This window comes from Eupeodes corollae, chromosome 1 (genome assembly GCF_945859685.1).
Source record: "Eupeodes corollae chromosome 1, idEupCoro1.1, whole genome shotgun sequence".
Classification (NCBI taxonomy): Eukaryota; Metazoa; Arthropoda; class Insecta; order Diptera; family Syrphidae; genus Eupeodes; species Eupeodes corollae.
Window position 1 is genome coordinate 81,901,631 of NC_079147.1, and position 25,061 is coordinate 81,926,691.

A 25,061-nucleotide genomic window follows, 5' to 3' on the forward strand; every position below is an offset into this window, starting at 1 on the left:
GATTTCTTTTTCACCTTTTAAAATTTTAGCTAAAAGCCATTACCATTTAAGATATTTATTTCTATAACACTGTAGCACAAAATTTTACATTCCCATTGTGATACGATTTAAAAAAAAACGATATCTCAGAAGTCACAGCTTCTTGGAATAAAAAGTAGTTGGAGATTTAACATACGAGCTGTGTTCATAAACTATTGTAAGATCTGTCAGAGAAACAAATTTCGCAAGTGTTTGTTGTGTGAGCGTACAAATGTGTGTGAAAATATTTTAAGAAGTGTCACTGTAAAACGAACATCTGGCAGTAAAAATGCAAAATATTGCAACCGTTTATAACGACAATCGATAGATTAAGACAACATAAGGACTTTATTTCCAATCAACTGCATTTTTTGAACGTACAATTTGACCAAGGCAACTAGTTTTTCAAGTTTCATACCTTCACTTGATTGTGGAAAAACTACCAAAAACATTCTTGTACACAAAACATTCCTCAGGCAAGCCACAAGTCCATCATGACTTGTATTTTGTATTGTAACAAATTATTACTTATTTCTTTTTCAATTTGATAAAGATCCCTTTTACACAAAACATTAAATGGAATTGTGCAGAAAAGAAATAAAATACCGAGTAAAAAAGTTCAGCTGTCAGTTAAATGAAAAAACATGATCAGCTGTCATTTCGACATTCATAAGTGAACTTAAATAATTGATAGAAAGCAAGATTGTTTTTACTAACTTTCCAGTTAACTTTCCAATAAAATTGTTTCGATTGAACCGCAATTTTTTGACAGCTGGCCAATCAGATACTAAAAACTTGCCTTTCTTTCAAGTCCCCTATGTCTTCTGAACCTCCCCAATCTTTTATAAAAATGTATTGGGCTCTTGGCAGCTATTTCATGGCACTGACAAATTTAAAAAAAATGAGAATTTTTTCGTGTTTAGCTCAGAAGATGGAACTAAGATGTCAAAATTTTATTTGCTAGTTAGAGTGTTCTGTTCTAGGATTTCAGATTTGAATGACCAAACTAATGGACAATGAAGTGAAAAGCTGAGCACGACTAGCTTTACTTCTTTTTGTTGTAAAACAAATTTAAAAAAAAAAGCTAGTGCGAGAAAATGTGGTACCACGTGCACTTACAAATGATCAAGAGATTATGGAAGCGGTAGAAAATATAAAGAAAAACGATTGGACAGCCAGTAGTAAAAATAAGTTGTTTCAATTTCGAATTGAACTTTGTACTTTGGGAAACATTTTACTTCGTGGCTCCAGGCTTGTCATACCAAAATCACTACGATCTAGGGTACTGGAACTGGGTCACGAAGGCCATCCAGGAGAGACAGCAATGAAGCGGAGACTGCGGTTAAAGGTCTGGTGGCCATTAATGGACAGTGAAGTGGAATCATTTGTGAAACTTTGTCGCGATTGCCTTTTAGTTTCAAGACCGACTCCACCTGTGCCAATGCAGCGACATGCTTTTAAGGACGGACCCTGGCAATGTGTAGCAATGGATTTATTGGGTCCATTACCAAATTACGATTTTGCTTTTGTTATCATTGATTATTATTCAAGATACCAGGAGACTAAGTTTGTAAAAAAAATTACATCTTCCGAAATAATTGGTATTTTGGAAGAAATTTTCTGTAGATTGGGATATCCTAAATCTATAAAAGCAGATAATGGTCGACAATTTGTAAGCAGTGAATTTAAGAGCTTTTGTGACAAGAACAACATTGATCTGATAACATCACCTCCTTACTGGCCACAGGCCAATGGTGAAGTTGAAAATATGAATAAATCTATTTTGAAGCAAATAGCTCATGGAAAAGGGGCGGAATACAGAAAAGAAGTACAGAAATTTACTCTTATGTACAACGTGACACCACATGGCACAACGGGTAAATCGCCTTCAGAGCTACTTTTTAATAGGACTATTAGAGACAAAATTCCCTCTGTACAAGATGTAAGTGAAACTATTTTTGATTCAGAGGCTAGAGATTCAGACAAGATTAACAAACAAAAAGGAAAGGAGAGAGGAGATAGAGTTTGTGGTGCAAAGGAAGCGGATATTTTCATTGGCGATAAAGTCTTACTTCGTAATTTAATTCCTCAAAATAAACTTACAACAGCTTTCGATTCAACTGAATTCAAGGTGATGGAACGGAATCGAAACGAAGTAGTACTACAAGGAGATGATAGCAGAATTTTTAGGCGAAATTTAAACGATGTGTAAAGAATACCAATGCTGCATCAGACTGAAATCAAAACAACAAATAATGAAGACATTTTGGAGCAGCCAAGCAATGAATCCAACAATGATGTTGAAGAGACCACCGAACCAAGAAATTCGGGGTTGAAGCTGAAGCCTTGTCAGTAGGAGATACACTGTATCATATTGATTAAAGGTGCAAAGCATTTAATTGTTATTGAAATTGTTATTGAAGAAATAATAAATAAGTTTTAGTTTTGTTTTGATTATGGAATAGTTGTGTTGTGTTATTTAGAATTGGAAAATACAGGTTAGTATAGAGGGATAAACCTACCAGAATATTCAAGACATCCTAGACTGCTCAGCAAAAATGGTTAGTAACGCCTTAAAATGACAAAATAAACCGAAAACTCGAGGCCCAAAAAGGATGACTACTGGAATAACTGACAGAAAAATTGTTCAGCTAGCAAAACAGATCCCTACCATAGGCTCTTGGAAAATAAGAAATGGACTTCAACTGTCTGTTAGCGCTGTCACAACACAAAGACGTCTTTTGAAGCGAAGAGACCAGCCCGAAGTCCACGCAAGGTACCATTCTTGACGATAAGGCATGTGGCAAAGATAATGGAGTTTTCCAAAGTGCATAGAGAATGGGCAAAAGAGAAATAGAGCAAGGTGCTGTGGAGCGATTAAAACAAAATCGTCCTTTTTGAAATTGCAGCAAAATTCACGGATTCACGATAAGCATAGTAGAGGAAAAATTATGATATGGGTTTGTTTCTCATACTACGGGGTCGGGCCTATTAATCCCATCGGGGGTATAATTGATGCAACTGAGTATGTGAAAATTATCGAGGAGGTTACTTTACCCTATGCTGAAGAGGAAATGACGTCGGTTTGGGTATACCAACAAGACTATGACCCAAAGCCTTTTATAACGTTGATATTGAAGGCAGCGAGAGCACTGCTATTTTTATTAACACAACTGTGTGTGTTTAAGTGTCACATATTATCACTGATGAATTTCCTTTTAACGTTGCACAACCTCCAAGACGGCCTATAGTACGAGATACGTACAGGGAATATATATACCCTCAGCTGTTATTTGACAATTAAAAATATTTTATCAAAGATATTAATTAGAATACAAATTTGGGCTTCAGTTGCCTACATAGCTACAACCTGACTTGATGATGCCTTGTGTAATTTAATCGGTTAGCATAGAGTTGCCTAGCAAAAAGTTGGTACAACCTAGGGTTGCCTGCGTTTCTTCAATTTAAAACTTTGGTAAGCCCTGAAAATTAACCTAGGGTTGCATCCATTTTTGATGTTAAGTCTTTAGTAAGGGTCAATTACTTACCCTCATCTTTTATTCAATTATTTTATCATATAACAAATATTGTTGCTAACTTTAAGTAAATTTTTTAGAAAAATTTAATTGACAACTTTTCTTTCAAAACAAAACCAACAAAAAACTGTTTTTGACTTAAAGTATCAAGGTTCTTAATTTCACTTTTACTTGAAATGAAATTGAAAATGAGTCAATACACAAATTGTGTTCTGAAGTTTACTTTTATTAATATCGATTTTATTTTGTTTGAAGCTAAAACGTACATTACAGTTTTTAATTTGAATTCAAAAAGATTAAGTTGGTGTGATTTTGAAAGAAAAAACACTAACCTTTAATATTTATTTTATTTAAATGTACAAAAAAAAATAATGACATAAGTAATTATATAAAACTAGATGACCCGGCCAAGCGTTGCGTATCAAATGAGCATATTACAGAGTTTTTAGTTGAATATTTAAAATTTACCAGAATGTCATTTATAAAAAGGATGAAAACACCTGAAGTTACATCAATACTTTTGGAGTTAAACTTTTCCAATTTTACAAATTAAACCTGATTTTTTAAATAGAAAGAAATCCATTTTATAATATTAGAATTGAAAACAAGTTTTGAAAGCTTAAAAATAAGTATATTATGATTAACTCTATCAAAAGCTTTTGCAAAATCTGTAAAGATAATATCAGTCTTTAAACCATTTTCGAACCCTCAAAGTACAGAATCGCACAACAATGAAAGGTTTGTAGCAGTAGATCTTCATGAAACAAGATCATGTTGGTATTCGGATATTAAATCAGGCATTTCGATTTTTTTGGGATCACTGTTAATTTGCAGATAGGCCTATAATTGTTCACATTTTTCTTCGAGATAGACTTAAATATTGGAGTTATATAAGAGATCTTCCAACAGTCCAAAAACTGGCCACTTTTTAAAGACTGATTGAAAATCAAGCTGAGCGGTAATGCCAAAGAAACAGCGCAGTTTTTTAGTGCAACAGGAGCTATGCAACTGGGGCTATGTTATCTGGCCCAGCACTTTTATTTACATCAAGGCTAGCTAGAGCTCCAAAAACATCAGAAACAGTCAAGTCAAATGCTTCCAATATTAATAGCATAAGATGGCGAAAAATCAGAGGGTTTACAAGGAAGGCAAATAAACAGATATAGCGTTCATTTCATATCACTAAAACACAATTGGAGTACTTTATACAGTTTGGAATCCCTAAAGACTTTCTTTTAATATTTATAAATTTCCGAATCTTTTCTAATTTTTTACTCGGCAGAGAGGATACAATTATTAAAAAGAAAGCTATTGCTTAAGGGCCAGATGATCTTTTGTCGTTTTATAAGCTTTATATGCTTTATTTTTCAGTTTAAATAATCTTCTGTTAAACCAGGCTGGGTTTAAATTGGGTTTAACTATTTTTTTAGGAACATACATATCAAAAGTTTCATGTTTTAAATTAAGCGCAAAGCTATTTCGCTATCAGATAAGTTATCGATGATTGAAAAAGTTAAAAGGGGTGAAAAGAAAGAAATTTGTGTATCATTTAGTACTTTGTCGACAATTTTAAAGAATGAATAAGCTGCATTTGATAATACTCGAAATTTTATTGAAGCAAGAGATGAAACCTCAGATGATGCATATTTTCACCTTACTAAATTGGAAGATTTTTTGTAATAAAAAAAGAGGCTGCGATGCGACTCACACTAATAACTTCCCATCACGTCTGGGGATTTATTTTGCTCAAAAGTTTGTAAAGTTGTTAGTTGAATTATTCTTACAAGTATTAAAATTACTAACAACTTTTTAATAAAGGTTGATTTTTTTGAGGTTAGGATTTTCATGCATAAGTATTTGACAGATCACGCGGGATTTCAGACATGGTGTCAAAGAGAAAGATGCTCAGTATGCTTTGACATTTCATCATGAATAGACTTACTAACGAGCAATGCTTGCAAATCATTGAATTTTATTACCAAAATCAGTGTTCGGTTCGAAATGTGTTTCGCGCTTTACGTCCGATTTATGGTCTACATAATCGACCAAGTGAGCAAACAATTAGTGCGATTGTGACCAAGTTTCGCACTCAGTTTACTTTATTGGACATTAAACCAACCACACGTATGCGTACAGTGCGTACAGAAGAGAATATTGCGTCTGTTTCTGAGAGTGTTGCTGAAGACCGTGAGATGTCGATTCGTCGCCGTTCGCAGCAATTGGGTTTGTGTTATTCGACCACATGGAAGATTTTACGCAAAGATCTTGGTGTAAAACCGTATAAAATACAGCTCGTGCAAGAACTGAAGCCGAACGATCTGCCACAACGTCGAATTTTCAGTGAATGGGCCCTAGAAAAGTTGGCAGAAAATCCGATTTTTTATCGACAAATTTTGTTCAGCGATGAGGCTCATTTCTGGTTGAATGGCTACGTAAATAAGCAAAATTGTCGCATTTGGAGTGAAAAGCAACCAGAAGCCGTTCAAGAACTGCCCATGCATCCCGAAAAATGCACTGTTTGGTGTGGTTTGTACGCTGGTGGAATCATTGGACCGTATTTTTTCAAAGATGCTGTTGGACGCAATGTTACGGTGAATGGCGATCGCTATCGTTCAATGCTAACAAACTTTTTGTTGCCAAAAATGGAAGAACTGAACTTGGTTGACATGTGGTTTCAACAAGACGCTACATGCCACACAGATCGCGATTCTATGGCCATTTTGAGGGAAAACTTCGGAGAACAATTCATCTCAAGGAATGGACCGGTAAGTTGGCCACCAAGATCATGCGATTTGACGCCTTTAGACTATTTTTTGTGGGGCTACGTCAAGTCTAAAGTCTACACAAATAAGCCAGCAACTATTCCAGCTTTGGAAGACAACATTTCCGAAGAAATTCGGGCTATTCCGGCCGAAATGCTCGAAAAAGTTACCCAAAATTGGACTTTCCGAATGGACCACCTAAGACGCAGCCGCGGTCAACATTTAAATGAAATTATCTTCAAAAAGTAAATGTCATGGACCAATCTAACGTTTCAAATAAAGAATCGATGAGATTTTGCAAATTGTATGCGTTTTTTTTTTTTAAAGTTCTCAAGCTCTTAAAAAATCACCGTTTATAAAGAAAAAGTTTTTTAGTTTTGTTAAATAGGTTTTTAGTCGAAAACAATTTTTTAATAACTTAAGTGCAATTTACAAATTGAATGAATGAAATTAGTTTCAGAGATATGAAGAACCGAACATCAATTTTTACCAAATTTGCGTACTATTTTTTGTAGATTTTATTTTTTATGAAAAAACGGAGAAATATTTGAACCGAAAATCAATTTTTTTTAACTTTTGTTAAATTTTCTTTCAAGTTTTTATTTTCTCTAAAGAAACTATCAATCGATTTTTATCAAAATTTTACTGAATGATGAAAACAATATTTTTTAAAAGATAAAAGTAGTTTAAGCCAATATCTCAAGGTTTTGAAAAGATATTTTAATCGAAAATCAATTTTTATCAACTGTTATTCATTTTTTTTAGGTTTTTATTTTTTGTAAAAAAAAACTTTTAATCCAATTTTTCTCAAAATCTTTCCGAATTTTGAAAACAATATTTCTTATAAGATAAAATAATTTATAAGATACAATATCAAGTTTTTCAAAAGATATTTAAGTCAAAATTCAATTTTTACCAACTTTGAGTAATGTTTTTTTATAGGTTTTTATTTTTTATGAAATAAACTGTCAATTTGATTTTTCTTGAGAAAAATTTTACCAGATATTAAAACCGTTATTTTTCGTTGCGCAAAATTGTTTTGTAGATAAAATCATTTTGTATTCGTAAAATTTTCGAGTTGACAAATTTTTGTTTTACAACTAGTTAGTTGGATTTTTTTCAAAAAATATACTTGTTTGGTATCACGTTACAATATATAATATAAGAATTAATTCAAGTCTTTAGCGTTATTAGTTCGTGAGAAACTTAAGGTTAACCAAACTTTGCACCTTTTTTTTAAACTGCTATGGTAAAAAAAACCACCCACGCAATTTGCTTAAGAGTTCTTTCTTCATCTTACTTACTTACTTAAGGTGGCGCTACAGTCCTGTGTGAACTAGGGCCTCACCCAACAAACTTCTCCATCTAGCTCGGTCCCTAGCTAGATGTCTCCTGTTTCGCGCTCCAAGTTGGGTGAGGTCACCTTCCACTTGTGCGCGCCACCTGATCCGCGGTCTTCCTCTACTGCGCTGTCCTGTGGGTGCGGATTCGAAGACTTTCCGGGCCGGAGCATTGGTTTCCATACGCTCTACGTGACCCAGCCATCTTAGTCGTTGGACTTTTACTCTTCTTGCTAAGTCTACGTCGCTGTACAGCCCGTACAGTTCGTCGTTCCATCTTCTCCTCCACTCCCCTTCGATGCATACGGGACCGTAGATCACACGAAGAACTTTTCTCTCGAAGCGACCCAAGGTGCTTTCATCCGCTTTTGTCATGGTCCATGCTTCTGCACCGTATAGCAGGACGGGGATGATAAGGGTCTTATATAACAACACTTTGGTCCCTCGAGAGAGGACATTACTACTCAATTGCTTTCTTAGTCCAAGGAAACAGCGGTTAGCAAGAGTTATTCTGCGTTTGATCTCAGCGCTGGTGTTGTTTTCAGCGTTTACAGCGGAGCCTAGGTAGACGAAGTCCTTGACTACCTCAAAGGTACGTCTGTCGATTGTGACGTTTTGACCAAAACGTCGGTGTTGTATGTCCTTTCTAGACGACAGCATGTACTTTGTTTTGCCCTCATTAACCGTTAAACCCATTTTTGCCGCCTCTGCCTCAATACTCACACAAGCCCCATTGACATCACGCTGAGTTCTTCCGATTATGTCAATGTCATCAGCATATGCCAGTAATTGGACAGACTTTTGAAAGATAGTGCCTCTAGTGTTGACGTGTGAGCTCTGCACTATTCTTTGAAGCACGATGTTAAAAAAATCGCATGACAGCGCATCACCTTGTCTAAAACCTTTTTTGACATCAAAAGGTTCTGTTAAGTTGTTTCCAACCTTTATGGAGCAGCGTGAATTCTCCATGGTCATCCTGCACAAACGGACGAGTTTGGCAGGGATGCCAAAACTAGACATGGCTCTATACAGCTCGTCCCTGTAGATGCTGTCATATGCGGCCTTGAAATCGATGAAAAGATGGTGGGTGTCGATTTGGTGCTCTTGAGTTTTTTCCAGGATCTGCCGTAATGTGAATATTTGATCAACTGTGGACTTTCCTGGTCTAAAACCACACTGATAAGGACCTATTACGTTGTTGACGATGGGCTTTAGACGTTCACATATTATGGCAGAGAAGATTTTATAGGCGATGTTAAGTAGACTTATTCCTCTATAGTTGGTGCAGTTTAGAGGGTCTCCTTTTTTCAGGATCGGGCAAACAATACTGAGGTTCCATTCATCGGGCATGTTTTCTTCCGACCATATCTTACAGATAAGTTGGTGCATGCTCCTAACCAACTTATCTCCAGCTGCTTTAAAGAGCTCGGCATTCAAGCCATCTGCTCCAGCGGCTTTATTAGACTTCAACTTAGATATGGCAATCTTTACTTCGTCTAAGTCGGGAGGACGGGATTGTTGGCTTTCGTCGTCTATATCGAATGGGTCATCCTGCCTGACAGCGGGATTCAGTTCTTCGTCGCCGTTATACAGTCTGCAGAAGTGGTCCTTCCATATCCTCAGCATTGACTGCGGTTCCACTATGATGTTTCCACTTTCGTCCTTGCAGCCTTCGGTTCTAGGTTTATGTACCTGTGAATTTCGTTTCACCTGTTCATAAAACTTTCGAACCTCATTCCTTCTTTTAAACCTCTCAACATCTTCGACCGCACGCTTCTCATGCCCTCTCTTTTTCCTTCTGAAAAGTCGGCGTTCCTCTCGCCTCTTCTGCTCATAGAGCTCACGAGCAGCTCTTGTCCTTTTATGCAGCGCCGCTTTGCGTGCCTGTTGTTTGGCTGCATTTGCCTGCCGACATTCCTCATCAAACCAGGGGTTCCTTGTTGGTGGCTGTTTGAAACCCAGCACATCAGAGGCGGCTTCTCTGATTGCATCTTGGCAATGTTGCCACTGGTTTTCGATACATTGTGTTGGTGGCAGAGAACTTCGAGAGAGGTTACTTGTCACTCGGTCGGAATAGGATTTGGCGATCTCTGGCGATTGTAGCCGTTCGAGGTTGTATCTTCTCCCAGCACCTCCCTGTTTTGCCTTGGGTCTGGAAATCCGAAGTGCTACCCTGGCTACAACGAGGTAGTGGTCCGAGTCGATGTTAGCTCCTCGGAAAGTTCGTACATCCATAATGCTGGAAGCGTGTCTGGCGTCGATCGCAATATGGTCAATCTGGTTGACGGTAGATTGATCTGGAGAAGTCCAAGTTCCTTTGTGGATGTTGAGGTGTGGAAAACGCGTACTGGCTACCATGACGTTTCGCCCCGCAGCAAAATCTATGAGCCTGAATCCATTATCGGAAGTGTTGTCGTGCAGGCTGTTTTTCCCGATTATTCCACCAAAGATGTCTTCCCTTCCTAGCTTGGCATTAAAATCGCCCAGGACTATTTTAATATCGTAGCTAGGGCACTGCTCATATGTTTTGTCTAAGAGCTCGAAGAACATATCTTTGGTGTTGTCGTCTTTCTCTTCTGTGGGGGCGTGCGCGCATATCAGGCTAATGTTGCCGAATTTAGCCTTGATGCGTATGGTCATGAGGCGCTCATTGATGCACCTATAGCTCAAGACTTCTTGCCTAAGTCTGGCTCCAATGACGAATCCGCATCCAAATAAGCGCTGTTGGTTTTCGTGGTAGCAGTCACCATAGTAAATATCGCAGTTTTTCATCCTCTTTTTGCCCGGCCCATCCCATCGTATTTCCTGGATGGCGGTGATATCTGCTTTATATCGTTCTAGGGCCTCCGCTAATTCTTCGGCCGCACGTGGTCTGTTAAGGGACCTAACATTCCACGTGCATATCCGAAGTTCGTTGTCCTTTATTCGTTTGCGTTGGTTGTCAACAGTAAATCCGTCCGTATCCGAGGCTTGTTGGTGCTTCGCAACTTTGAAAGCTTTTACGTGGCCAGGAAGTCACCCCGACGCACAACCTCCAACCTGGAGGGCCAGATCCTAAGTATAACTCCAAGGATGGGGAGCCGGATAAAACCGCTCCTTACAGGCCTGGGCTCCGAATAAGTCGAAGAAGCCCTATAAGGTGTTCACTTAGTAGTTCAACCTTACTGGAACTGTAGACGCCACCGTTGATTCCATCTCGGGAATTCCTCCGCTGCCGTCTGGATAAGGAGAGGTGCCTTAGTGGAAACACCTCTCCCCACCTCTCTCGTTTGCTGCCCCCAACAACTTTCCACTGGGGTTGGAACCCAATCTCCAGTTGAGGTACTAGGCACCCGATGTTCACCACGTGGAGGTGAGAGTAGGAGTTGATAGACAGAGGTTGGTTTTAAGAAAAAACCTATGGACGCTTGTGTCCTCTTGAATGCACATGTCTACCATTTGAACATCTCTTTCTTTCTTCATCTTTCTGCCTTATTATCTGTATAACAAAATTTATTTGACATTGATATCTTTTCTGGTTCCTGAGCTATGGACGACGAAAAAAACGTCGCGAACGTACGGGCGTACGTACACACGCACGCACAGACATCTTTCTAAAAATCTTTTATTCCGACTCTAGGGACCTTGAAACGTCGGGAAATGTGAAAATTTTCAATTTGACAAATCGGTCCCATTACAATAACTTCCTATGGGAAGTTAACAAAAATCAAAACTGTTCATGTGCAATCGAAAATTGATGTTTTTAATTAAAAAATAAAAAAAGACACACATACATTTCTTTAAAAATAGTTTTTAGTATACTTTTTTTTTGAAAATATATAAGAACACTTGGATTGTTAAAAAAAAGTTCTATAAAACGAATTTCTTATGAAACTTCTTTATAACGAAGCAATTTTGTGTTCCCTTGACGGTTCGTTATAAAGTAGTTTGACTGTATATGTATATATAAGTAAGAAAACAAAAATTGGCCTGACTTTAAGCTTTTCCATGTTTATTAATTGACAATTAGGGAGGGTGGGAAATAAATGTACATAGTTGTTTAAATTATATTTATAACATTTCTTCGCATTTCATCATTTTAATATCTCAAACTTCATCGGCTTCTTCCAAAATAGTTGCATCCGCCTTCTTTCGCCTACGTGCTAAAATTGCTTGCAATTCATTTGATCGAGTTGTCTTGAACTACAAAAATATAATAAAAATAAATAATTGTATAACTTTTTCATTTTCATTCACTTACCCCGCTGAATTTTTTCTGTAATAGAACTTGTGATTTTAAACGTTGACTATCTTCTTTACAAAAATATCCATCAACAGTTTCATCGGGTAAAGCAAACAATTCGCTTCCATTTAGACCGTGCAATTTTTTAATAACTTGATCAGAGAAACCTTTTTTACGTAACCATTCTTCAACTTCTTTGCTCGTTGACGATGCTTCAATATAGATTTGTGGAGTTTTGAGAATTTCTAAATCTCTACGTTTCTCTCGTTGTAACATGGATTGGCGAAGTTCTTCTTGTATTACATCTTGGGATTCTAAGTTTTCAGTGTCACAATCGTTGCGAGCTCGCATAGCTGGAGAATAAGTTAAGTTAAGTTAAGTTAAGAATAAATTTAGAAAAGTAATTGACAGTTTTTGAGCATTTGACATAATGAAAACATGTAAATAATCAATTTTGTTATTGCAATTTGTAGTGTTCTTGTCAAACTAAAGGGTTTCTATTTAAGGCGGGACGTTCTTGAAATTGTTGTATGTAAAGGTCTGATCTTCATTTTAGACCCTATCAATGACATTCTGTGTCAAATATAACATTGACATTTGAATTGTCGCCCATTCCAAAGTTCCAGTTTTCGATGATTTGGCACATAAATCAGTCTAAATTTGATTGATGCCATCGATTTCGTTGTCTATAAGAGCCGCAGTGGTCCACGGTTTATTCGCAAATACCTGGGACTTAAGAAAGTCCCACAATAAAATGTCTAAGCATTCAAATTACACGACCTTGTTGGCCAATTTACGTCGCCTCATCACGAGATAACCATGCCATGAAACCGTCGAGCAGAATATTGATTGTGTCGTGAGCCATGTGGCACGCAGAGCCATCCTGTTGAAATCATGTATCTTCGGTACCCATATTATCCAAATCAGGCCTAAAGAAGTTGGTGATTATCAACCTATAACGATCACCTTTAACGGCAATGGCCAAGCGTGCTTCATTTTCGAAAAAGTACCGAACGAAGGCGCCTTTAGCCCAAAATGCACAATAAACTGTAACTTCATTTGGATGCATTGGTGTAGCCCCAAATCCGGCAATTTCGACCAAAATTAGGATCAACTTCAAGCAGTATTTTGATATATCATTTACACGTGTTGCTTTGAAGCTACAACTTGGAATGATAATTTTCTTTAGCGACTGATTAAAAGGAGATATTTTGACACAAAGTAAAAGAAACAGTATGGCCGCCAGAGCTGTCAAAATCAACCATTTATTTGAAATGTTCTCCGTAGGTTATTACCTCATATTCTGTTTACACGAATGTCTTTTATTTGTTTGTTAGTTAAGTTGTTTGGTTATAACCTTCTATGTTGTTTACATTGTGTCTTTTAATTTCAATTTTCTCTTTAAAATTTCCCTTTTAGAGGCTCGCTTAAAGCCGTCAGAAGGTTAAGGAACTCAACCAAAAAAAGTATATTTTGTTCAATATTCTCGTCGTGCAACTGTCAATTGATTGCTGTCAAAATAGTTAAAACGATCTCTACGTGTAAATTACTGTTTGAAAAACTCTTTTTAATTTGTGTGTAAACCAATCAATGTGTGTAAGGCTGCAATTGCATTTAAATTTAATTTCACACATCAACTGATGTTTACTAAGACTTAAGTGTGTCAAAAGAGCTGCTGACAGTTCATGACACTTAATGACACTCGAAGTGACTATTAAAAAAGAAAAACTTATTGCAGACGGAAAATTTAGGAATAAATTAAAGAAAAACATCACACGTGCCAATTAAAATTTCGGATAAGGTGTTAATACATATTTGCATAAACAATAATTAACGCTGTCTGCACACGAATTCACTTCTTATTGTTGTTTCCACGAAAGACATTAGGTATTTGGAAAATGAATCAATTTGCAGAAAAGGTGAAAACAAGTTTAAAAACAAACTCGTAAATGTATAAGCAATTGTACAAACTTCAACATCCACTTATTATAAAATAAGTCAAAATAAAACTAAACTATGCCTAATTAACTGTGAATTTATCAACAAGCCTATTTGAATGTCAGTGACCATTAAAACTTTAGCGGCAACGTCATGCAATCTATTCCATATTCACAATGGCAATGCCTACTGCTGTGCATATTATTATAAACGAGTCTTTTTAACATATTATATATATAATACCGTTAGTTTCGTCTGAATATTTAAATGCAAACTGTCAAACTTGTTTATGCCCATCGCACACCAGGCAATGATTTATCCATTGACAGATACATCTCAGTTGATGATTATCCACCAACTTTAATGTTCATATACAATTCGCACAATTACATATATTGTAGATGGTCATATCAACTAACTTACCAACAAGTGCTCCGGCTAATGCCAATTCCTTTTGGAAACTGTTAATTGGAGTTGGTGGAGGGGTTTCGCCTGGTGGCGGTGGTGGAGGAGGTGGTGGTGACGGTTCGCTTAATGATCTTCTGGGCAGAACCTGCTTCGGCATTTCCCGCTCAGTTTCGTAGGCATATAAAGAAGTTCTTCCAGCTTTTCCACTTTCTGAAATTAAAGCATTTGAAATATATAAATTTCTTTTTTGTAAAATAAAAATATTTATGAATGTAAAAGTATGCAAGTTGGTTGAAAGTAAAAAAGGCGAGACTTCCGGAATTAATTATTTTAATATTATAAAAATTAAATGCCATAATGAAAATAAATAAAAGGAAAAACATATTTTCTTTCCGTTTATTTGATCAGTTTACAGGGCTGTCGGAAAGCAATGTTTTTAGTACCTTAAATCACAAAATAGCGGTTTTGCACTTTTGACATTTGCTAAATCCATAGGACTTCTGAGTTTCTGACATTTCAAATTAATAGGCTCACTACTGCAAATTAGGTTTTTTTCTTTTTTTTTCTCACGATCTGTCATTGTTTCGTAGAGCATATTTTCAATATAACGGATATAGTGTTTTAGCAACAAATTTATGTGTCAGAATAGCTGAAAATGTCACTAATGACATAAAGGAAATTGCTATATAGTAAAATTCTAAGCGGTTGTGTACTGTTTTTTGAGTAAAAAGCCTTCTTGATAACATTATCTTGCTTTTAGATTAATTGATGTGATAGCACCTTAAGTCTCAAACATCTGTCATTTTATGAAGTTACAAGCTTAATTAAATTGTCTACGCAGCAGGCTTGCCAGATTATGCTATTTATCGGTAATTGAGACAACCCCTTCCAAATTTTAGTGTGACAGAATTATGTAAAGCTGCAAAATATTTGTATCGAAATTGGGCTATTATTTGGGCTACTTTTTTGGCTTTAATTTTGGACTAAAAATATTTTTATGATAGGGCTATAGAGCTTGTAAATTTCCTGTTTTCCTGTTTTCAGGTTCTTTAATTATTTGTCAACTTGAGTGATTTTGACAGAGTAATTGCATTCTTGATTAAGTTTATGTTTTTTTTAAAATTTGAGTACGTGTGTAAACAGGAGGGATTATTTTCTTAGGATATGGTTAGTGAAAATAATAACTTACCCATCACTGCCTGATCATTTATTGATGATGACAGCGACTCTGTATCCTGCAAATAAAATCATTTACTTTACCATAAAATATTAATCTAACTTTACTCACAGATACTTGTCCCAAGTAAGTTGAAGCTTCCGAAGTTTCAAAATTATGTGGGTTCAGGATAGAATTTGGAACGTATCCAATTTGTCCACGATTATTTCTTGCCTTCCACCAATTTCGGGAATCATCAATAATCTATAAACAAATTATTAATTCTTTTGCTTCTTCACTTCAAAAAAAGCATTCTTACCTCTAAATATTCACCCTTTACAACTGATAGCTCCTTATCTGTATGTGCTGGTCTTGGATGTGTAACCTCAGCTATTCTGACGTTTCGTGACTTCAATTTTCTATGCCAGGTTGCATTTGTAATATCATGCATGAGGTTTCCCTCGGTCTTGGTGTTACTATGTACTGGCGGTGGAGGTATATACTCAACAGGTTCGTCAACAATAAAATCTGGCGACCAGTCATCGAAGAATATCGGATGGTAAGATCCTTTGTGATCCTTAAAAGATTCTTTTGGAAGAGTCCAATTCTTCCCCAGCGACTGCCAGAAATCACGCTGTGACGGAGTGACACAAGACTCCATGTAGTTTATTGTCTCCTTTCTCAAAAGAGGATTGACTACACCTTGAGGAATACCCTGATTGACGTACACATCATTGCATATGACAACAATAGTCCCTAGCGATACAAACATATCATCGATCGGAGACTTCTCTTTTGACATGTGTTTTTGAAGACGGGCCGAAAAGTTAAAGGCAAGCTTAAACTTGGCAAAAATATCCATAAATTCATTTTCAACTGGTGGTCTTGAACGCAAAACCAACAAACCCTCACCATGAGGATTTGAATTGAGTTTATTTTGTTGTTTTCTATTTTGCAATTCATCTAAAGCCTCTGCGGCATAATGTAAACGAAAAACAAACTTCTCAATATCTTCGAAGCAATGATTCAAAACATTTATGTCACGTTCTTTTGTATCTTCACTGTCACGACTTTTGAGCATGGCTTCACGGATCCCATATTGATCTCTTATGCCATTCGGAATTTGATGTTTTAGTGGCTTAGGTTCAATGCGATTACGACGTTGAGTTACTATTTTCCCATGGCGAACGAGTTTTAGATCTTCTACTAATTCAACAGCTGAAGCATCCTCAACCTGTCAAAATAAATTGAGATATTTGGTCAAAAAATAGAGTTAGCTAAAGTTATTATATTTTATATTGCATTACTTGGAAAACGTGCATTTCTGTATTTCCCAGAGCAGATCCTGATACTGAAAATACCAGCATATTGTTGAATTCTTCGAGTGGATCTTTGCTTATAAGGGCTGCTGGTTCATGTATCAAAGAGCCTGGAAAACTCTCGATTTCTACCTGAAACGGTGGTTAGGAAATTTCTTGTTAAAAAAACCACAGTAATTTTCATTGACTTTCCCTACACCAGTCCTGCTATTAAAACAAGTCCAGACAATTGTCAGATTACACATGACTGTTAAATCAGTTAGTGATCTGTCAGTGACCTGTCAGTAGCTGTCAATAAACTGACGGTTGTCAAATAAAAACTATATCCTAAATTTGTTCTTACCTGATCCTGATCGAGTATGACAATCCATTGTCCATTAAACTTCATAAACATCTTTTGGGGACAAACATTTGTGTCTTTGAGAAGTTTAATTTTCTCAATTGGATTCTTAAGCTCTGATTCATGTTTCACTTTAAACGTGGCCAAATGATCCATGGCATAGATAGGCTTATCATCATGATCCAATCCATTTGTCTGATGGTTTTGATTTGTTTGACTAAGATTATTTTGATGATGATTCAGATCTCGAAACAGGGAACTTAAATTATCAGCAGCTGAACTGCCATTCAATGACGTACGACCCATTTTGCTCTTGAAATTATATCTCTTTATATTATGTCTTATCACTTCGGGCGGGAGTTTTTATTTTAAATTGTTTTATTGGCTATAGTTTTAAATCTGAAAAGATAATTATGTAATTTGATTAAATTATTTATTAAAAACAAATATGTATATAAGATATATTGGTATAAATGTCAAGGTAAGCCCGATAGTGGGAAAAATTCAACTTAAAATGAAGTAACCTACAAGTTGTGGCTAATTCAAGGCACACATTTAATTGTGACTTTTATTTGAACTTTAAACTTTAATGGTTTGATAGGTTTTTGTTTTTAATTTTAATTGTGATAAAATGTTGATAAGACTTTTACGACTTGACAACTTGCGTATATTATGAAGGGCTGATACACCTTAAGATACGTGGGACAAGCAAAGAATCGCAACAAAAATGAATGCTCATGCTACAAGCTTAAGCCTTGAAGAAGACTCACGCTCAACAATAGAAGACAAGCTTCAAGCTATGGCAACAGTTTTTTATAACCTTGTAGCAATTGTACAATTACATTAGCAGTCTACTCCGGTCGTTCTACAATTTTGTTACTACACTTGAATCTGGACATCTAGAGGTGAAGGAATAAATCAAAAGGGAAGGAAGCAAGACTTCTGATAATGAATAGCAACAAGCAATCCAAGATTTTCTTCATGCACCTGATCTTTAATGAAGCCTATTAAATTATAACCAAAAGCATTTACATTTAGTGAGGTTAAAAATAAAACATAACCACTTACAAACTTTTTAACAACAGCCAATTGGAAATAGCTGTTATTAGCTTAAAAAAGGTTTTAACATCATCCACGCCTTAATTAAATGAGAAAATTGAAATGCTTAAATATTTATTATGTATAAAATAAAATAAATAGTAAAAGGAATATGTAAATAGCGTAGCTATGTTATTCCAAACTTTTACTTTTTTTAAAGCGTGGAAATTTAAAACTAGAGATTTGAAAATAATTTATAGCAATTCATATTACTTAAAGCTATCAAATCTATCAGTATTTAACTTTGTTACTGTTAATAATATCCAAAGTTGATTTTGACATAAGTGACATTGGATATAAAATCTATAGTACTGTCATGAGAGGGAACCGCCGCCGCCGAAGCGACACCTGGACAGTCGTGATGGAACTTATTTTGGTAGAATTCAGAATGGGTGAAAAACACAAGCGCCACCAACACACCTGTCAATGTACCACAGAGAAAGTAATTAAGCTTTTATAAACAACTAACTGTGGGTGTAGCCCGCTTCACTCGTCGTTATTTCAAATAATACAAAATGGAGAGGAGCTAATAACTTCGCAATTAATATTAATCAATTTAAATTAAATGTAGTAACCATGGCGTGGTGGTTAGTGTGTAGGGCTGTCACGCCACAGATCTTGGGTTCAATTCCTGCCTGTGCCACCTTAATGACTGAAACACAAACACGCTATAAATTCGAATTCGCCTGACGTTTAAGAGTTCAGCCATAAGGCAGTATTCACGTGAGCGCGACCAACGAACGACGAGTAAATTACAAAATGTGAGTTTATATGCGTTTGAGGACATATTTCCACACAAATTCTTAACAAAACGAAAGCAATATAGTTTCTATTTGATTTATGATGAATACTTTACTTTACTTTTCAATATCATAAATTAATAAATTTAAGAAAACAAATTTATTCGTAGCGAAAAAAAATGTTGGTTGATACAAACTGTCAATCTTTATTCTAAATAAAATAAATAAATAAGGTGGCGCAACAGTCCGTACAGAACTAGGGCCTAGTAATTGCAGGGATCAAACTTTATTCGCGTTCTACATTATCCACACTTGCAACGAATAAAATAATCGCGCGTACTTAACGTAAAAAAATCATTCTTGTTTTGGTTTCGGTGGTGAATGGTGTTCATTTGCTACGAATTAAAAACTCTCATGTGAAAGAAATGTCAAAATCGACGAATATTCGTTCATTCGTTGGTCGTTGGTAGTGCTCATGTGAATAGTGCTTAAGAATTCAATGCATGCTATCACAATGAAGCTTCGACCTCAAGTTTCATTTGACAATCGTAAGGAAATAACGTAATGTTACGTGACTCCAAACGGAAGCTCTAGTTCAAATTTGCTGAACATTTGCCTTGTCTGACAGCTCAACTGCTGTAAAAAAGTCGACAGACAAAATACATTTTCTTTTGGAGGGATACTTCCACTATAAATTAATTTTTTTTCGATTTCAAAACTCATATTTTTTTATTTTGAAGCAGCTGCAAATGGCAGAAGTGCGATTTTAGAAATGTCATATTGGAAGTGTCATTCAAAGCAGGCCTAACGTAACGCAGACGAAGTTTGTGTTTTTTAGCCATAATTTAAAAAAAAAGTTTTCACCTGTACTGGCTCTTGCGAGAAATTGACAAATCTTTTAAGTTTAATTCTTGTCATGAAAAGTGCTTTCTCGGATTCGGCATATAAACTGTAGGTTGAGAGTTGTAAGTCACTAGGCCCTAGTTCTCAATGGAGTGTTGCGCTACCTAATTTATTATTTAAATTAAGTTAATCGAACATCAATTGGAATAATATTTTCCCTTAGCTCACTTTCAAAGTGAATTAAAGCAGAATTTGATTCTTTCTTTCATTCATCTTTATTTCTTAATTTAGCTTTGGCGTTATTTTACTTTGACAAAATAAGGGTAAAAAGTAGAATGAAAACCGGAGTTATTTCAATATTTTAATACAATCATTATAATTCATTATTTAAATTCAACTTAAAGGTTAAGCACTCATTGAATTCACCTAATTATTGGGACTTCGAATTTTGCATAATCACCAATCATTTGACCTTAAAAAGACTGAAATTATTTTTCTCCAATCATTTGACCGAAATAAATTGTTGCACTTAATTTATTGCAGTCAAATGATTTTGAAGAAAAGTAATTGCAGTCTTTTCAAATTCAAATGATTGATGATTATGCCAAATTCGAGATCCCAATCTTTAGGTGAATTCAAAGAATGCAATTTTTATATTGAAGTCATAAAAGATTGTATTTCCAAAAGATTGCATTCTTTTACAAGCCTGATAAAATCGAATAATTGAAAAATTGTTACGATTATTGAAAAACTCTCATGGGCATGATACAAATAGTAATGTTAATTCTTATAACGAAAGAATTCGGTGATAGATTTTTAAACATTCGGAAAATTGTACGTAACCTAAAGTAAGCTTAAACTTCATTTATAATGAAGATAGTCGGTAAACAGTCCGAATTGTTGCAAATCATTGAAATCAGTCCAGGTCTAGGCGTTCTTGAGTTATAAGCGAAGTAACTAACTTAATTTTCTGTTATCTTTATATCGAGCCCTTACCGCCAAATTATCGTAAGCGACACTTTTATCAAAAATGGGTTTGTTATTGAAACTAATATTTTAAGTCATAACGGATCCATCCAGAGTGATGTTTCGCTCACATTAAAAACCGTTATAAAGTTATAGCGTTTGCTAAATTTATCGTGACTACATTTATCTGTAAAGCTTTAACGTAAGCGACAACAACCAAATTTATCTTACGTGCCTGCCATTGTTTTTTTTGTAGCGCAACCGACCCTACTTGTTATCGCAATTGACTCCGATTCGTGCTTTACCTTGAGGTGTGACCTGTGCTGCCGTATTTATATCCGCGAAAGTTATGATGCTAAAATATCATTCTCATTGAGTTATTGGTTTAAAAATAGTTTCACCCTAAAAAACCTTAAAATTACTGTTTATCGTTGTGTATTTATTGTGTTGATTGCAGATACTCTACAGTTATCACATAAAACAATAAAGTCGGCCCCAGTAGTAAGGTATGTATTGTATTGTAATTTTGGTAATTGAAATGCAATATTTTCCCATTTAACTCATTAGTGCGTTTAATTAGTATTGATAAAATCAGCAAATTAGACTAGTAAAATTTAAATTTATTATTTGTTTCTTATAGTCACGAATAAGGAAAATTACGCAGTTAATATCACCACTCCCCTTACCAAGAAGAGTGTAATCCCAAACTGCTTTTTGCGAGAATAGGTTTAAGTTTACATTCATTGGTACTAAAAGACAGCAACAACGATATTAACATGGACCCAATATTAACTGATACCACACCAACATCTTTGATCGATTTAAATTCTGAGCAAATTTCCAACCCACATGCACCATTACCTGTGACTTCACTTGTTGATTACAGTGATTCTGATACTGACAATTCTTACACTTTAATGAATTTAGATAACCAAAATAAAGTATCACATTTATACATCACAAATAATAATGATCATACTAATTTAGGCAATCTACTATTCCAGTTTTCATTGATCAATTAATACAGCCGAGCACCAATTCTCTGTTTGACCAACAAGAACAGAACGTGTCGAGGAAGCCCTTGGAGTCCCAAGACAACAATGACTATCTTGATAGCAAAGATTCATGGAAGCCAGCCTCATCATCCAGTGAGTCATCTCAAAAAATAGATGAAGAAACGAGTGTTGGTAAAAGAGGATACAGGACAATAAAACCTATACCGAAACGTCTTTTATCAAAAAAGAACCGTACTGTTGGGCAATCTGTGCAACTAAACCCATGCAAATAAATTAACTGAAGATGATCGGAATAATATTTTAGAAAACTATTGGGGATTAGGTGATGTGCTAAAGAAAAACTGATTGGCAGAAAAAGAGCTAGAGAAGTAAAAATTGCACAGGTTAAATCATTCATTCAGATGTTGCCTGCTGTTCCATCCCACTATTGTCGCAATAAAAGCACAGGTAATAATTTATAAATATATTATCTGTGACTAAAGTATATTATTATACACACTAGGATGAATCTAGAATCATCAGTATTGTCAAAAACTGTATTTCTAAATATTTTCAAAACAGATTTTAATATTGGCTTCCACTTGCCTTAAAAAGGTAAATGTACTTTTTGTGAGAAGTGCAAAAATTTATCACCTGAAAACAAAAATATTTTTTTCAGCAAACCACTGACTATAAAAATCACATCCTGGATAAAGAAAAATGCAAGAAACTCTTTTTAGAAGACCAAAAACTTAGCAAGGTTGCTGATTCTAACTCCTTATGCGTAAAGCTTTGATTTAGATAAAGTCCTCAGTACTATACATGGTAAAAGTGTGACCTTATATTACTCGATATAATACGCATATTATAATGAAAGTATACATGAAAATGGCACAAGGGATGGATATTGTTACGTGTAGGGCGAATGCCAAGGAAAAAGGGGCTGTAATGAAATGGTTACAGTTATTTTTAAATAATTGAATATGTTACATCAAAAATTCTCTCATACTGTTGTTAATATATATTCTGATAGCTGTGCTGGGCAAAATAGAAAACGTGCAATGATATCAATGTTAATTCTTTTCTTGACAACCGCAACAACAATTACAGAAAAAAAGGTCACGTAAGTTGAAAGTTTCGTTCGCAATAAAACCATATGGGCTCCTTCTAAATGGCAAACTTTGATTACAAATGCCAAACATAATCCAAAAAGCTATATTGTAAATGTCTTAAATTATGGAGACTTCATGAATTGGAAGTCCTATTCACAATTTGTATTGCCAGCTAAATTTAAAATAAATTTTAATTAACTAAGAATTGTGCAATTTCATAGAAATTATCCCATTATTAAATTTAAATACGGTTTTTTTGAAGACAGTGACAGTTACAAAATTAATATGGATTTCATGACCAGGTCGAGAGCAAACATTGCTACGGTCCAAAAAGGACCCACACCTTTATACGTTTCAGCAGCTGAATACAAAGTTTACAAGAGCTATGCAATAAAAATATAATACCCAACAGATACCATCAAGAGTATTTAAGTATGAGGCATGATGGAACCATACGTGATGCCCTAGCTGAAACGGACCAAGATGATTTGGATAGAGAAAATTAATATGTAATATGTTTCTTAATTCTATATAGGTAAGTATACCTAGTACATTTATTTTTAAAAATATTAAAAAAATCTTCCCCTGTAAAATTTAATTTTTGTCGCTTACGATAATTTTGCGGTAAACTGAAATCAAGCAAGAGGAATTCTTTGTAACAGTTTGGCTTCAAATCATCTTATCCAATTGTCATTCAGTTTTTTTTTTAAATGAAAGAGGATATCACGGAACAGGTTTTTAGGCATAAATAAAGTCGATTTTATGCCTACATTTAAAGTTCAGGTTCGAATCTATCATTTGGGTGGATTTCTTTTACCAAACAACCCTGACGAACCGACATTTTTGCAAACATATTTCATGGGTGATTTGGTGAGCGAAAAACAACGGCGAATGTCGATAGGCCCAAATACTTACCGATAATTATTATACGATTTGCAATATTTGTTACATTGTCACAATACTTACATGCGCAGCTTCAAGATTGCTTTTGAAGCAATGCCATCAAATATAGAAAATTTTCAAGTCATTATCAGTGCTGGGCGTGCGCCACAGAAGAACACAGAGGTCGTTATAATGCACCTCAAGTTGATGAAGTAGCCGTATTAATTGTTGGACAAGAATTTACAGAAAGGGATATCGTTTTGCGAACACTTTTAAACGCGTAAGTGAAATACAACGTTCTTACGATGCACTGCAATACCCTTTGATATTTAGTCATGGTTAAGACGGTTGTTCAAGTAACGTACTACAAGTTCATCCAATAACAAGAGTTCCTTTAAAAAAAAATGTGTCAGCAATGGATTTTACTCTTAGTTAGTTCAAATAATATTTTACTTCGTTGCGGGAAAGTATTTAGTCAGTATTTTGTCGATATGTACGCTAAAATTGAATCTGAGCGGCTTTAGTTTTTAAGAGCAAGTCAGATTAAATTTCGAGCCGAAAATTACAATATTCTTAACGATGCAATTCAAACTGACGGTGATCCTACAGAAAAAATAACATTTGCAACTAGCGTCACTGGACAAGACGTATTAATAGCTGATGTTTACCCGCAAGTCGCTCAAATTTCAGAGAAAACGGATGATTGGTTATGCGAACGAGCGATTTTAGCACCTAAAAACGAAACTGTTTCAAGAATAAATAATAAAATTCTTTCAATGTTTCAGGCCCACAAACAATCTTATCTTTCTATTGATAATCATTGATATTCCAATTGAATTTTTGAAATCTTTTGTATTGTTGTACATCATCTTCAACAAGATTATCGCAAATTTTTTACAACTTTTATTTGATGAATGTGAAGATCCCACATGTGTCAACAAGAATATAAGTCGTCAGCGAACGAATCGAACAATCCGCTACCGCCAGAAACTTTGCTTCAGCGTACTGTCATCTTTTCACCTCAGCCATTCACTTCTCAAGGAATTTCAAGAGCTGCAGAGGTTAATCTTTAAAAAAAATAATATTATATGGAACAGAAAAAACCTTTAGCTCGATCAAGATTAGCTTGATTTTTTAAGGCAACGAAGATCTTACAAACAAACTTCTGGAATGGAAAAGATGTTACCTTACACCCATGGTATAAAGAATATGAGGTATGCTGGATATGAGATGACAGGTCACCATCTTGTATCCGTGTGACGTCATTGCGAGTGACAGCCAGTTTTGTGCGGTTTTTATTTCTTAATGTTTTTGTAGATTTCATTTGCGGAAGTAAATAGACAATGTGCTCTTGAAAAATATAAATAATTTTAACTTCTTTTTAAA

The 25,061-nt window shown here is 35.3% G+C and overlaps 2 protein-coding genes across 2 annotated transcripts; one reads left to right on the forward strand and one right to left on the reverse strand.

The window, feature by feature from the left end:
• Positions 1 to 1,153: 1,153 nt before the first annotated feature.
• On the forward strand, positions 1,154 to 2,230 carry LOC129940770 (uncharacterized protein K02A2.6-like). Its single transcript, XM_056049240.1, has one exon. The coding sequence runs from the start codon at positions 1,154 to 1,156 to the stop codon at positions 2,228 to 2,230; it is 1,077 nt and encodes a 358-aa protein (XP_055905215.1).
• A 9,483-nt stretch (positions 2,231 to 11,713) lies between these two features.
• LOC129939762 (epidermal growth factor receptor kinase substrate 8) lies at positions 11,714 to 17,432 on the reverse strand. Its single transcript, XM_056047886.1, has 8 exons — positions 17,043 to 17,432; positions 16,688 to 16,831; positions 15,700 to 16,614; positions 15,513 to 15,644; positions 15,414 to 15,459; positions 14,240 to 14,434; positions 11,897 to 12,231; positions 11,714 to 11,838 (listed from the first exon to the last, which is right to left on the reverse strand). Exons 1-8 carry the CDS (start codon positions 17,343 to 17,345, stop codon positions 11,743 to 11,745), a joined length of 2,166 nt encoding a protein of 721 aa, XP_055903861.1. The 5' UTR covers positions 17,346 to 17,432; the 3' UTR covers positions 11,714 to 11,742.
• Between the last annotated feature and the right edge of the window lie 7,629 nt (positions 17,433 to 25,061).